The sequence below is a fragment of the Tamandua tetradactyla genome, chromosome 2 (genome assembly GCF_023851605.1).
Source record: "Tamandua tetradactyla isolate mTamTet1 chromosome 2, mTamTet1.pri, whole genome shotgun sequence".
Taxonomy (NCBI): Eukaryota; Metazoa; Chordata; class Mammalia; order Pilosa; family Myrmecophagidae; genus Tamandua; species Tamandua tetradactyla.
This window is the reverse complement of record NC_135328.1, coordinates 171,590,506-171,606,924: the sequence shown is the minus strand read 5'-3', so window position 1 is coordinate 171,606,924 and position 16,419 is coordinate 171,590,506. Positions and strand designations below refer to the sequence as shown.

Below are 16,419 nucleotides of genomic sequence, written 5' to 3'. Positions count from 1 at the left end.
CTTCGGGGACCTACTTTTTAAACCTTCCAGCTCCTATAGTTAACAACTCTGCATTGTACTAGGTCTCTAGAAATTGGTATGTTAAACAACCTAGTCAATGGTAACAAATACCCATAGAGCTTGTTTTCCAAGGAAAACTACTGTTTTAAGAAGCACAATCATAAGACTGCCTATGCTGTTATAAAGCACTGAAAAGACTCAGACAGGCTTATGAGTAGAAATGTAGTTAGTACCCAATTCCAGTTCTGCTTAAAAAGTTGGTATAAAAAGAAAAGGTGTATGGAAAAAAAAAGATAACCCATAGAACTACGCAACACTATGAAACTTTTTGAAAACAATGGACTATAGTTAATAAGTACAATTATAAAAATGTTCTTTCATAAATTATAACAAATGTACCACACTAATGCAAGGAGTTAATAATAAGGTGATTTACGGAGGAAAAAATACACCCTAGTGTCAACTATGAACTATAATTAATAGTACAATTATAATATTTTTTCATCAATTTTAGCATAGGTATCACACTAAAACAAAGGGTTAATAATGGAGGTGGATGGGACGGCAAATAGGAAACCTGTATTTTTCACATGATTTTTCTGTAAAGCTACTCCTCTAATTTATAAAAAAATTCAAAGGAAGAAGTATGCCAAGAGTTATTTCTCTTATTTCTGTTTTTTGTCCATAATTAAAACTGTAAGGTAGGAAAAGGACTGACCTTGGAGATTAAGTGGAAGAATAATGTGGCAAGATCCTAATTATCATTTTCTCTCGGTAATTTTGTTCTTTATAATATATAATGTAGAGTCAGTTAGAAGTACCGCCACAGCAGCCACCAGAGCCACGGTGCCCAAAGGAGGGAGAAAGGGAGGCCACAAAGCCCAGGCCAGGCAGTACACAGCCCCAAGGAGATTTGATGCACAGCTCCAGGCTGAAAAGCAGAAGGCCAGGAAAGAAGAGAAACAGGAAAAGGGCTGCAGGTAACCCCAAAAAGAAGAAGAAATCTCTAGACTCAGGCGAAAGTGAGGAGGATGAAGATGACTACCAGCAAAAGTGCAAAGATGTGGAAGGGCTCATTGACATCGAGAACCCCAACCGGGTAGCACAGACAACCAAAAACGTCACACAACTGGATCTGGATGGGCCAAAGGAGCTTTCGAGGAAAGAACAAGAAAAAATTGAGAAGCAGAAAGCAAAAGAGCGTTACAGGAAGATGCATTTATCTGGGAAGACAGAGCAGGCCAAGGCCGACCTTGCCTGGCTGGCAATCATCCGGAAACAGCTGTAGGAGGCTGCCAGGAAAAAAGAGGAGGGGAGAAAAGCAAAAGATGATGCGACTTTATCAGGAAAACAAATGCAGTTGCTCTCCCTGAACAAGTAAACACCTGGCCTGGGGGAGAGGATACCGGGCCCTGGGCCGTGCTGTCAGAACCTCTGCCTGCTCTCACTCCACCCCGTGCCCCTCAGGCCAGGAGCCCCAGTGGCATGGGGCCTTGTCTTCATCTTGGCACACAAATTGTTTGGGGGTAGTAAGTGGGGGGTTTGGAGGGAGGGGCAGCTGCTATCTTTGAGACAGAAAAATGCAGGAAGCATTTCATGTGTAATCATTTGAATGTTTTTGCTGTTTTAGAATTCAGAGCCCTTGTGGGGGGCGGGGGGGGGGGGGCCTGGGAGGTGGGATAAGGAGAGCTTCCATTTGTTGGTAGATTGCATATTAGCAGATGGTTGTGCCAGGGGTGCTACTGACCAGTCTGTGACAACCAGCCTCAGTCTGTGTTGCCTGGGTATTCACCTATGTTGCTCACTCACGACAAGGGCTGCTTCTGGGGTCTCATGCTCCTGATCTCTGAGAGTCAAGGCTCAGCTCTGGCTAGTCTCCTCTGACTGGGGCTTCCTTTCTGCCTTTCCCTGCCCCTTGCTACCTCCTGGTCAGGGCCAGGGCCCTTTTTTTTTGCTTGGGCAGGCACTGGGAATCGAGCCCGGGTCTCCAGTGTGGCAGGCAAGAATGATGCCACTGCACCACTACTGCAGGCCCCAGGGCACATTTTTAACCTTTCCCATCTACCATTTCAAGAAACCTCCATTTACGTGCAGCACCTAGGCAAGACATGCTCCACAAATCCAACTTGTATATTTGGCAGATTAAACTCGACATTATCATTTTAAATAAATAAATAATGTATTAAACTCTGTATTCTCAAATAAAAAAAGAGCCTCTCTTAGTTTGCAAGTAATTTAATAATCATCTCTGACTAGATAAACTAAGTATCAACACATCTAACAGTGCTGAGGTTACTTATTTCCTATCAAAAACTCCATCACAGAGACCCGGGTTCGATTCCCAGTGTCTGCCCATGTCAAAAAAAAAAAAAAAAAGGCCATCAATCCGAGTGCAGGGCTTGTTCAGTGGTAGAATGCTCACCTTTCATGTGGGAGACCCGGGTTTGATTCCTGGACCATGCACCCCTCCCCGCCCCCCCCCCGCCCAAAAAAAGTCCATCATACCAAGAGTACATTGCATTATACAATACTTTCCTTAAGCCATGGTATTTGGAATCTCTTTTCTCTATTAAGATATGAACTGACAATTAAGAGTCAGTTATATACACAGATTACATTTAACTTTACTACAAAAGTCAAATGCAAAGAACCTTCTAGCTGCCTGAATATACCATTCCTTGCATTATGTCTTGCACCTTCAATGTTATACATTCCAGAGAATACAAAGAACTTCGTTTCATGTTCATCAGTAGACAAATAAGAGGTGTTCTCAATTATGTCAAACCCAAAATTATTACAAAGCTAAAAGACAAAGGTAATAAGGAAAATCATTGACAAATATTATTAAACATAACTGATTTTTTCAGGCATACATATTATTTGTTCCTTTAGTTTAAAATAAGAAACAAAAGAAAAACCTACTCAGGTGAAAGTTTACCCCAAATATTATAGTAATCTTACTAGGAATCAATTCAGTACCGAATCTCAAGATAAAATATTCTAAACAAAAAGTATCATCTGTGACAGGAGAGCTGGGATTTTCTAGGGGAGAGGGAATTTCTATCATTCATCCATACAAATACTTGTAATGGTAAGCTATATCCAATATGAACTCAGAACATAGCAGCTGAATCCACAACGGTTTAGCACAGAGAAAATTCTGGCACAAAAAGTAGCAATAACATTTACACAAGAAAAAAACTAGAACTGTTTTCAGCAGTATAAAACTTCTCAAAACAAGAAAAAAAAATTGATCATGAAGGAAGTTCCAGTAATCATCTAGTCTGCTTTCTATACAAGGTTGTCAATAGAAGTAAATGCTCTTGAACAAAAAACAAACAAAAAGGTGGTACAGTGTTGAAAATCAGCTGCATTTACTATGGATGAAATGGTTTCTGCCAGTTAAAAAAAAAAAGAAGGGGATAGGTCTGTTGATCACTGCTTTCACCTAAAAATTATTCATCATTAAGCATGGTACAGGTGCCAAACAGGATTTTACTTCCATACTAAATATACACAGCTTCCTGGTAAAATTATAGAATATTTTGCAGGTCATGGTGAATTTCTTGATGTTTCTGCCACAGCACTTTCCTTCCGCTCCAAAACAACCTCATTCCTAGTCTGTTGTTTCTGTCTGCCTCATCTGCACTTAACAGATCATGCTTCAGTGACTTAGAAATCCCAGCCACCAAAATTCAAGCCAAAGTTCAAATTCAGAGGGAAGGGGGGAAAAAAAAAATCAAGTAATTAAACTCTTGGAATGAAGTATGGATTCACCTCCTATGACTTTAGAGTACGTTCTTTTAATTCAGAACCAGAGTATTCTTTTTTTTTTTTTTTTGGCATAGGCAGGTTCCAGGAATCAAACCTGGGTCTCTGGCATAGCAGGCGAGAATTCTGCCACTGAGCCACCACTGCACCTCCCTAGAGTATTCTACTTTTATTTTTAACTAAAGGAATTATTTTGTAACTATTATGGTTCTCAATTTTACCTCTGGCAATGACACAAGATCACAAAACCATTGCACGTGTTAAATCTGGATCTCTCAGATAAAATAGTTCAGTGTTCTGGGAAGTTTCATTACTAAGGATTTACCCAAATTGTTGCAAGTTATCACATATTTAATTTATAAACCAAAAGGAATGAAAAAGTTTAGAATTTGAGCCAATATTCAGATGATAACTGTATCTTGGAACTATTGATCCACATCTCATTTTATCAGTGTCAACAGCTTAAAGGAATCAATTCCTTCCATCTTATGAATCAGAAGATGAGCTTGAAAAGCTTTCTTTAAAAAATAGAATAAAATAAAATCACTTTAAATCAGTAGAATCACCTAATGTAAAATAAAGTTATAGAATTAAAAGCTGGAGGACTTTAGAGAATATAACAAAAATGTGTGAAAGAACAATAATCATATTAATGAAATTATATACCAAAACTCAAATGCCCTATTAAAAAATAAAACAAAAAGACAACAATTTACTCTTTTATACACTGCTAAATCCTCATCTTACCACTAAGCACTGATAACATACCTTTGTAGAATGCCATTTTCCTGGGGTATTACACCATTGATAGCTGCCTGTAAACAAAAACAGAGAAAGCCACTTTAAAGGAACAGAAAAATGCTCTGTGCAGGGTGGGGGTGGATGGGGTGGTGGAGATAGAGAACACAGTAAAGGGAAGTAAGTGTATTTTGAACATTTATTTAAGCTAAATGTTTCCTAAATGATACAAAATATTCACTAAATGTTGTTCTACTTCTTTATACTAAAACTGTATTTTAAGGGATTAAAAAATGTGCATTTGGCACATAATATCCCCAAACTCTGAGCCATAAAAAACTAATTCCACAGTCCTCCCTCATTCAAGCAAAACACCCAGAAAACCAATGTTTAAGAGTGTCAGAAAAAGTATCAGCACCTTAATCTTCTTAACCTTATTTCCTCCCTCAGACTCAGAAGAGGCAAGATATAGAATCATAAATTAAAAAATCCATAAGAAAACAATAATTAGCTCAGGAATTAAATTCATTCTTTCATGTTATCATTATTCTTAATTAAAAGGACAATGAGAAGGAAAGAATGTAAAAGCAAAAGTTCCTCAATAAACACATCATCACAACTATATCAGGTTATAAAAAGGAGGCAGGAATACTACCATAGAAATTTTCTTATACAAAACATTCCTGGGTGGGTGATGGTGGCGCAGTGGCAGAGTTCTCATCTGCCATGCCAGAGGCCCAGGTTCGATTCCCAGAGCCTGCCCATGAAAAAAAAAAAAAAAAAAAAAAAAAAATTTCCTGAAACTCATCTGTAAACTAAAAAGTCACCAAATACTCAACATAGCACAGGTGTGGTATGATGAATGTTTTTGAAGACTACTAAGCAAGCAAGCTGTCACATACTAGACTGTTGGCAGCTGACTGCAGGGAAATAGAGAAAATTCTCTGAGAAAAAAAATTCTTTCTAACTTTGTCTTTGCACCATAAGAACCTCTTCTTTCCTACCCTTCCCTATCCACCTCAAAATGAGAGGGGGGGAAAAGCTAATATGTCAATGTTTTATCAGCTGCTTGGCAATCAATTGCCAAAAGGAATTTATGTATTTTGTGAAACATTAACTTAAATATTTGCCAGAGGTGGGTCAAGTTTATAACGTAGCATTGAATGAAAACAGATAAAACAGAGAGTAAGATCCTTGCTATGAATTCTGAGAGCTGTAACACTCCACAGGCAAAAATCAGAGCAATCAACAGACTATAGAACCCTGACAACTTTGGAGGCAAATAAATCCTCTGATTCAAACAAAGCTAAAATGTGATTTCAAAACCATAAATTGAATAGAAGCATCTCTGCCTGGTGCTAAGACCATTATTCCCTTTCTGTTGAAAGCAGTGGTTCCACATATAAGTATCTGCTTCTCTAAATAACAATAAATGGTGAGAGAATGTTCCATGATGCTAGAAAAGAAATGAGACACCAGAGCTTAGAAAAATTTGGACCAAATTTTCACTGAGGAATGGTAAGGTATAAAGGAAACAATATTAAAAATGTAGAAAGCCCAGAGATTAAAACTATGCTCTGCCACTTCTTAACTTGATAACTTTAGTATAGTCAGGAAACCCTAAAGCCTGCTTTCCTCAATCTGTATAAATGAGTGAATACTCTATTCCAAGCCAAAACGGGCCTGCTTTTTGTTCCTCAAACATATCATGCTCTTCTATTTCTCAGGCCTTTGATGATATTCTCTCTATTTGGAATGTCCTGTCCCTACTCTTTCTATCCTAATTGTCATAACTGAGGTTTCTGTTAAATATATTTTTCAAAAAATACTTCCCTTATCAACTCCCCATTAACTTAGGTTTAACTCACATATACAACCCTGCACTCCTCCTTCATAGTAATTATCATAGTTGTCAACTATGTATTTACTTAGATGTGTATTTGTTTTACGTCTATTTCAATTTTGTTCAGCACAGCGCCTACACACAGAAGGCACTCAATAATGTATTTGTTAAGTGCATGATGCAAGAGTGCAAAGAAAGTCTGCCTGATCAAGACCTGAGGAAGGCATAGGTAAAGCTTCCTGGATGAAAAAAGGTCTCATCTAAAACCTGAAAGATGGGTGAGAAGTAGCATGACTCGGGTGTGGGGTGGGGTATTACGTACATAAGGAACAGTAACACACTTTCATTTTTCAGCCCTTTTCCTTTTTCATGATCTTAGATCTTTTAAAATAGTGTATTTGCCATTGGGTAGGTAGTTACTCCCTAGCTTCAAGCTTAACTACATAATAAACTTTATAAATAGGTAAGTAAAATGAAATACAGTTTTTACTAGGGCATTTTCTAATATAACTTATATGAACAGCTTAATTGAATACCACAAGTAAATGGAACCTTGAATATGGCATGAGATTTTGTAGGTTTGTCCAGAGTAATGCCCTGATAAATCCCAGAAGGATGTGAACAGTGAATAAAAAAGTATTTGCAAAGTCCCCTTGGAGGAATGGTGAGACGGGGAAAATTCGACTTCTCCAAGTGAAGAATTTTTGATATTCTCACAAGCAGTGGGGACAACCAAAGCAATAGGCTGAGCCCCCAATCTTGGGGTTTGTTCATATGGAACTTAACCCCGCAAAGGATAGGCTAAGCCTACTTACAATTAGGCCTCAGAGTCACCCCCAGGAGAACCTCTTTTGTTGCTCAGATGTGGTCTCTCACTCTCAGCCAACACAGCAAGCAAACTCACTGCCCTCCCCCTCTCTACGTGGGACATGACTCCCAGGGGTGTGGACCTTCCTGGCAATGTGGGACAGAAATCCTAGAATGAGCTGGGACTCAGCACCTTCTCTACGAGAAAGGAGAAAGAGAGAAATGAGACACGAAGTGTCAATGGCTGAGAGATTCCAAAAAGAGTCGAGAAGTTATCCTGGAGGTTATTCTTATGCATTAAGTAGGTTGATATCACCTTTTTAGTTAAAGCGTAACAGAGAGGCCAGAGGGAACTGCCTGAAAATGTCGAGCTGTGTTCCAGTAGCCATGTTTCTTGAAGATGATTATATAATGATACAGCTTTCGCAATGTGACTGTGTGATTGTGAAAACCTTGTGTCTGATGTTTCTTTTATCTACCTTATGGACAGATGAGTAAAACATATGGATTAAAAATAAATATATAATAGGGGGAACAAATGTCAAAATAAATTTAGTAGATTGGGGTATGGTACGTACAAAATTTTTTTCTTTTTTCTTTTTGTTTCTTTTTCTGAATTGATGCAAATGTTCTAAGAAATTATCATGATGATGAATATACAACTATGTGATGGGAAAAAAAGAATGTTCATATTGTATGTTGATAGGTTTTATTAAGTAAAAAAAAAAAAAGACCCACTTAGAATGAGTGGAGTCACATATCCATCAAAAAAAATGTAATACAGAACGAAGGAAGAATAAGGTCTAATTTGCTAAGGGAATATGAACAGGGAAAGATACTTTTGACTGTGAAGAGTAAGAAAAAGTTCAAAAAAGATATGGCATTTGATCTGGGTTTTGAACAATGATTAGATATAAAAGCAAAAGAAAATTCCAGATCAGATCGATTTTGAATATTTTAACTTTGAGGTAATAGCAAGACATCATTTGTTCATTTGAAAAATGGGTATTATAATTACCATGTGCCAAGCATTATACTAACTAATTGAGATATACTAATGGACATAACATAGCTTGCCTTTTAGTAGGGAAAAATACATCCAACTATGAATTTTACAATGTAAAGTTCAGATAATATACAAATGAAGATGTCCAAAAAGTAATTTAGAAAAGCAAAACAAGTTAAATAAAGCAGTATTTATTTGAAGGCAAATAAAATAAGCCCTAGAAATTTTTTATTACTCTCCTGCTCTCAGCCCTTTTCTTTACAGAAATGACACAAAGACACAACCTTGAGGGATATAGACATGTAAGAAGAAAAAGAGAAAGCTAAAAAATATTGAAAAGGAAAGGTTCAGATAAGAGGAAAAAGACCAGGAATGTTTCATAGAGAGAGCAAAAAAAAAAAAAAAAAAGAACAAGAAAGAATTAGACAAAACAAAAAAAATGAGAAAAACAGTTTAGTATAGTGAGGTCTGACAAGTTATTAGGCATATTTGAAAATAGTTTTAATAAGAACAAGATTATAAAATGCAAATAAATAAATGGACAAGAAAAAAGTAAATGTAACATACTTTTTTTTGAAATATTTAGTGTGAAACATAAATGCAGGAATATCAAGGAGAAGAATGGCTGCAATAAGTTTTGTTTGTTTTCCTATTTATTTTGTTTTTAAGAATAGCGACTTTCTGGGCTTCTAATAGAGTCTAGTGGAAAGGAAACAATAGAGACCCAAGAACCAGAGGTTAAACTGAAAGTTTTGTTCAATAGTCTTACAAATGCTTATTCATGGCCAGGTACTATGCTAGATTTGGGGGATGCCTACTACCTGATCTAGCATTCAGCAAAGTACAGATAAGAAATTAAGCTAATAAACCCTGATCATAGACTAACAATGACAGAGACCACTTATAGGAACTACAAATCATTTGCTAATTGCTTATTATCACATTGGTAATGTTCTTCCTGCAGATAGGTAAATAAGGATAAGTTACAGATATAGAACTGAGACAATATTTCCATTTCTGAGACTGACTCAAATGAGGATAGTGGATTTTTTCATCAGTCAGCAAAGTCGTATCTTTTCTTCGGCATTGGCAGGCTCCGGGAATAGAACCCAGGTCTCTGGTATGGCAGGCGAGAACTCAGTGCCCCTGAGCCACCATTGCCCCGCCCTGTATTTCCTTTTGAAATCATTTTGTTGGGGTAAAATATAACTAACAAAAATTTATTTTTTAACTAATTTTAAGTTTACAATTCAAAGAGTCATTAAATATACACACAGCGTTGTGTAAATATCACCACTATTTGCAGAACATTTTCATCATCCCAAACAAAACCCTGTACCCATTAAGCAATAACTCACGATTCTCCGCTACCCTCCAGGCACTAGTAGATACTATTTTACTTTCTGTCTCTACGAATTTGCCTATTCTACATATCTCATATGGGCAAAATCACACAACACTTGTCCCTCTGTGACTGGTTTATTTCATTTAGGGTAATATTTTCAAGGTTAATCTATGTTGTGTCAGGTAGGAGAACTTCATTCCTTTTACAGCTAACATAATATTCCACTGAATGCATATACCACATTTTGTTTGTCCACTCTTATGCTGACAGATATTTGGGTTGTTTCCATCTTTTGGCTATGGGGAATAATACTGCTATAAACATTGGTGTACAAGTATCTGTTTGAGTCCCCTCTTCAAATACTTCAGGATATACCTAGGAATGGAATGGCAGTTCATAGGGTAATTCTGCGTTTAAATTTGAGAGAAACTACAAGCTGTTTCCACAATGGCTACATCATTTTACATTCCAATCAACAACGCATGAGAATTTCAATTTCTCCACATCCTCACCAACACTTGTTAGTTTGCACTTTATTGATAAAAGTCATTCTAGTGGATGTGAAAGGATGTCTTATTGTGGTTTTGGATATCATTTCCCTGACAGCTAATGCTATGAAATATCTTTTCACGAGCTTGCTGGTTATTAGTATGTCTTCTATAGAAGAGAATGTATTCAAGTCCTTGGCCCATATTTTAATTGGGTTGTCTTTTTGCTTATTTCTGGGAGATTTTATATATTTTGGATATGAAATTTTTATTAGATATACAATTTCCAATTCTTTTCTCCCATACTGTAGGTTGCCTATTCACTCTCTTGATAATATTTTTTGATGCAGAACAGTTTTTAATTTTGATAAAGTACAATTTATCTGTTTTTTTTTCCCTTTGTTGCTTGTACTACTCTTGGTATCCTATCTAAAGAACTTACTGCCAAATACAAAGTAGTGAAGATTTAGTCCTATGTTTTCTTCTAAGAGTTTAAAAGAATTACCCATTATATTTAGGCTATTTATCCATTCTGAGTTAATTTTCACATAAGATGGGAGGTAGGGGTCCCAATTAACTTTTTGCCTACAGAGTTCCAGTTTTCCCAGCACCATTTTTTTAAATACCAAAATATACCAAATGCAAACATTCTTAACTTTTGATCATTCCATTCTACATATATAATCAGTAATTCACAATATCATCACATAGTTCAAGCACCATCTTTTGAAGAGACTATTCTTTCCCCATTGAATGGACTTGGCACCCTTGTCAGAGATTAAACTGGCCATAGATATGTGCGTGTTTATTTCTGTGCTCTCAATTCAATTCCACTAGTCTATATATCTATCCTTATGCCAGTAACACACTGAATTGAATAATTGTAGCTTTCTAATGAGTTCTGAAATCATGAAGCATAAATTCTTCAACTTTGTTCCTCTTTTTTCCCAATATTCTTTTGACAATTCAGGGCCTCCTGCAATTCCATATGAATTTAAAAATTTGCTTTTCCATCTATGCCAAAAAGATCTGGAATTCTAATGGTGACTGCGTGAAATCTGTAGATCATGTTGGGTAGTATTTCCATCATAATAATATTAAGCCTTCTAATTCATGAAATGTGCAATGTCTTTATACTTAATTATGTCTTCTTTAATTTCCTTCAGTACTGTTTTCTATTTCAAATGTACATATCTTTCACCTTCTTGGTTAATATTTTTTCCAGGTACTTTACTTTGGATGCTATGGTAAATGGTACCGTTTCATTTTTCTTTTCGGATTGTTCCTTACTTCCGCATAGAAAACAAATCATTTTTGCATGTTTGCCTTGCATACTGCAACTTTGTCTATCTTTTTATTAGTTCTTGTAGTTTTCTTGTGCCTCTTTGGGGATTTTTCTGTGTATAAGATCATGTCAACTGCAAATAGAGATAGTTTGACTTCTGCCTTTCAATCTGGATGTTCGTAATTTCTATTTCATATCTACTTGCTCTGACAACAACTTCCAGCACAACACTGAATTGCACTGACGATAGCAGGAACCCATGTTTTATTTCTGATCTTAGGAGGGGAAAGCCTTCAAAGGTTTCCACCACTCAGTACAATGTTAGCTGTGGGTTTTTCGTATATGCCTTTTATTGTGTTGAGAAATATCCCCTACATTCCTAGTTTTTGTTTTCTTTTTAAATCAAGAAATGGCACCAGATTTTGTTAAATGCCTTTTTTGCATCAATTGAGATATCATGTGGTATTTTCCTTCATCTACGAATGTGGTATACATAAAACTGATTTTATGTTAAACCAACTCAGCATTCCTGGAATAAATCTCACTTGGACACATTGTAAAATCCTTTTAATATATTGTTGGATATGATTTGCCAGTATTTTCTTGAGGATTTTACATTTATTTTCATAAGGGATATTGGTCTGTAATTTTCTCTTTTTTTGATGTCCTTATCTGGCTTTGGTATTAGGGTTAATTCTAATTATATAGAATGAGTTAGGAAGTGTTTTCTCCTGTTTTCCTTTTTGGAAGAGTATGACAAAGATTGGTACTAATTCTTCTTAAATGTTTGATAGAATTCAACAGTGAAGTCATCCAGTCAAGGACTTTACTTTATTGAGAGGTTTTTGATTACTGATTCATTCCCTTGTTATTTACCTGATGAAATTTTCTCTTTTCCCTTTAAACAGTTTAGGCAACTTGTACATTAGGTAACCTGAATGAAAAGAAGTGTATCTTTTTCATTCAGGTTACCTAAATGAAGTGCAATTGTTCACAGCATTTTCTTATAATCTTTTGACTTCTGCAAAGCCAGTTATAATGACCAACTTTCACTTCTGATTGTAGTTATTTGCATCTTCTCCCTTATTTTTTTTTGTAATTGAGCTAATGGTTTGTCAATTTTATCAATCTTTTCAAAGAACTAACTTTTGGTGTCACTGATTCTTTCTATTGTTTGTCTATTATTTACTCATTTATCTCTGCTGTAATCTTTATTTCCTTCCTTCTACTAACTTCAGGTTTAGTTTGCTCTTCTTTTTCCAGTTACTCAAAGTGTGACGTTAAGTTATTGAGATCTTTCTTCTTTTTAAACGTAAGCATTTACAGTTTAAAATTTCCCTCTGAGTATTGCCTCTGCTATATCTCTTATGCTTTGGCATGTTATTTATTTGTTTTCATTTCTCTCTAAGTATCTTAAACTTACCTTGTAAATTCTTCTTTGACCAACTGGTTATGCAAAAGTGTTTTGTTTAATTTCCATAGTTTGTGAATTTCCCAGTTCTACTTCTGTTATTGATTTATAACTTAATTCCACTGCAGTCAGAGATGATAATTTGTATGAGGTCAGTATTTTAAAACTTATTGAGACTTGTTTTGAGACCTAAATACAATCTGTCCTTGAGTTTACAGTTCTGAGGCCATAAAAATGGCATCCAGGGAAAGACACCTTGATTCAAGGAAGGCCAGTGAGTCCAGAAAACATCCTTCAGTTGGAAAAGCAAATGGCAACATCTGCTAGCTTTCTCTCCCAGCTTCTGGTTTCATGAAGCTCCCCCAGGGGCTTTTTTCTTCTTCATCTCCAAAATCTCTGGCTATGTGGGCTCTGTCCAAAATGTTCCCTCTTGGAGGGCTCCAGAAAGCAGCCCCAGTGTGAATGGGTGGAGACACACCTCCATGGAAACCATCTAATCAAAAGTCACCATCCACAACTGGGTAGGTCACATCTCTATGGAAACAATAAAAAAGATCCCACCCAGCAATACTGAACGAGTATTAAAGAACTTGGTTTTTCTGGGATATACAAAAGATTCAAACCGGCACACACAGGAAATCATCAATATGGCAACATAAGACATTCCTGAAAAAACTTCCCCAGAGATTCAGAGAATAAAAGGACAAATACTGAAGGATGGTAGAGGCTGGAAAAGGACTCCATAAACACTGAATCAAAGAAAAGAAAAATACCAGGTAGGAAACTTTCGTCACAGACTACTGGCCCTTTCCCTCCCCTTCATGCTGTACAGCTGGGAATTTGCTCAGAGGCTGCAGTGAAGATCGCGCCTATCTCCCATGAGAAGCATAGACTATAAAAACATTCACAGCAGCAAGTTAGAACCCTACGCATGTGCAGACACAGGGACACAAGTCCACAAAGAACCAGGTGGAACACAAGCTGCTAAAGAGTGCTGCATGCAAAAGGATCTAAAGGGGGAGTAAAAAAAAGAGAGGGAAAGTGAGAGAGACTACTACAGAACTGTGGCTGGCAAGAGGTGTACTCAATCAATCATGTTTCTGTTGGCTGGACCACCCAAATGCAAAACAGACTATTTTGGAGTGACCCACTTTTCTGAATTGACCTCTTCTAGCTATTAGGGTGGGATACCTAACAGGGAAGAAACCACGGAAAGAAAAGTCTCACAGAGGAAAAAGGGAGGAGGGGTTAAAATGAACTGCTGTAAGAGGGAAAGGTCCCAGAACAGAAAATGATAAGGAAAATAGGGTACTGAGTGAGAGGTGAAACTTAAATAAATCATAGGAGATGGGAAAATTCTGCACACACCCGCCAAAAAAAAAAAAAAAGAAGAATGTAAACAAATTTAGATCAAGGAGGTGTATGCACAAGCATATGATGATACTGTGAACCAGTGATTGTACCCTTTGGATGGTTTCTATGCTGTGTGACTATATCTTAATAAAACTGCCTTAAAAAAAAAAAAAGCATGGGGTTAAAGTAATTCAAAACACAGGGGTAAGGAAGACAGTATGTATATGTTAGAACCACACATACTCTTTGAGACCAAAGGAAGAAAGATTTACTTGGTCTGGAACAAAATTTTCTGTAGTGTATAATCTAACTCACCTATCAGTATAGCTCATTTGAACAACTGAAACACAAGGAGACCAGAATAAGAAAGAGGTCCTTTAATCTGGTATAGGTTATTGTAATGCCTAGATAAATCCTAGAATACATTAAGCAGATAATCAAAAAGTATTGGCAAAGTCCCTTGAGGGATGGGAGAAAGAATATGGAACTATTAAACGTTACCATCAGGGAATCCTCTGACACTGTGTCAAACTTTAGGATTCCCAATCAAGCCCTCGAACCTGAGGCTTACTCTTCTGAAGCTTATGCTGGTCCTGGAGAAGCGTAGAATACCTACAGGTACGCCTAAGAGTTACTTCTGCAGGATCTCTATTGTTCCTCAAATGTGGCCTCACTCTCTCTAAGCCCAACTCTGCAGGTGAAATCATTGTCCTACCCCCTACATGGACATGACATCCAGGGGTGAAAGTCTCCCTGGTGACATGGGAGATGACTCCCAGGGATGAATCCAACCCTGGCACCATGGGATCAACAATTCAATCCTGACCAATAGGGGGAAAAGAAGTATAACAAATAAAGTATTAGTGGCAGAGAGAGTTCAAATAGAGTCGAGAGGCTACTCTGGAGGTTGCTATTACACAAGGGTCAGGTAGATCTTGCTACCTATCATAACCTGCCAACCCCCAACCAGGATGATTCCAGCCACTTCTAAAGAACACACAGATATTTAAGATTCCACAAGGGTTCCATGCACTAGAGTAACTTGGCAGAAACCTACAACCTCCAGATGGGTCCCTGGTCCAGATAACTCCTGAAACCTATAGGATCCAGCCTCTCCAGAACATCAGGAAGCTCCATCTCCCTACCCATATTAGTGACAGACCCTTCCAATGTGAAAAATTTAGAATAGCCACAGCCCAAACACCCCTGAAGAGAGGGCTGATATGATCAAAGGTGATGGTGGAGTCTACAGTAAAGAGAGGATTTAACAAATGAATATGATTGCAGAATCCTTAAATTGATATCTCTTTTAGTCTCCAGTATCTTTGAGCAAGTAGAAGTAAAAACCAAAAATTGTGGAATTGTAATCCACGTCAAACTCTGAAATATATTCTACAACTAATTGTGGTTCTGTGCTTGGAAATTTATATGTTTTTTGTATATATGTTATTGTTCACATGCAAAAAAAAAAAAAGAAGAAGAAAAATAAAGTGGACTGTGATGATAAAAAAAAAGGGTATTTAAGCCCTCTAGCCTCCACTATTCTGGAGCAGCCAGAATGAAAAATATGAGCAGACTATATGGTAGCCCATGACAAACTCTGGGATCTATCCTGTAACCACTTTTTGAAGAGTGCTGTGAAAACTATTGCTTTTTTTATTTCTTTGCTTTCTACATATGCTATACTATACAATAAAAAAAAGTTTAAAAAAAAAAAAAAGGATTGCCAAAGAAGGAACAAAGGAAAGAAAGCTATGCCCTGAAGGTGAAGCAGTTACACAAAAGTGAAATCTTAAAAACTGCACTGCGGAAATAGGGAGCCAAGATGGCAGCTTAGCGAGATTAGTTCTTCCTCCAGAGCAGCCAGTACATATCCAGGAACAGTACAGAACAACTGATGGGGCCATGTCACTGATCAGACACACAGCATACCCCAATCTGCAACAGCTGTAAGAGCTGAGAGCCCCCCAGACAATGAGATCCCCAAGCCACAGTGACCGGCACCCCTCCTCCACAGGCTGCTTCCCAAAGGGGAAAGGAAAGAGACTTCCCTAGCAGCAGGAGCTGAGAGCAACAAAACACCAATTGTGGAATTAATTAACAAATGCTGACTACAAAAATAGGCCCCTAGCTTAGCTGAACCTCGAGTAAAAGCAGAAGTTACCGGTTTCACCCCGGCACAGAGGTGGCAGGGCTGACAGAAAAGAAGAAAAGAGCAGAGGTTTTTTTGAATCAGAAAAGGTTTGGTCCCTGCAGGAAAGGAAGGGGCACATAGAACCTGAAGATACACAGAGCAAACTACCAACTTAAGCTCTTGATTGGCAAACCTGAGGAACGGGGTCCTGCTCTGAATAGGATTTTTCTTTTTCTCT

At 37.2% G+C, this 16,419-nt stretch overlaps 1 protein-coding gene and 1 pseudogene across 6 annotated transcripts in view; one reads left to right on the top strand and one right to left on the bottom strand.

The window, feature by feature from the left end:
* The window catches only part of FAF1 (Fas associated factor 1), a 667,255-nt gene that overhangs the window by 489,554 nt on the left and 161,282 nt on the right, over positions 1 to 16,419 (bottom strand). For all 6 annotated transcript variants that reach the window (XM_077149703.1, XM_077149710.1, XM_077149708.1 and 3 more), the window contains one exon: positions 4,540 to 4,586. In XM_077149703.1, coding sequence (XP_077005818.1) covers positions 4,540 to 4,586 — 47 coding nt within the window. The remainder of the gene's footprint in view (positions 1 to 4,539; positions 4,587 to 16,419) is intronic.
* Positions 742 to 1,381, top strand: LOC143654437 (28 kDa heat- and acid-stable phosphoprotein pseudogene; annotated as a pseudogene).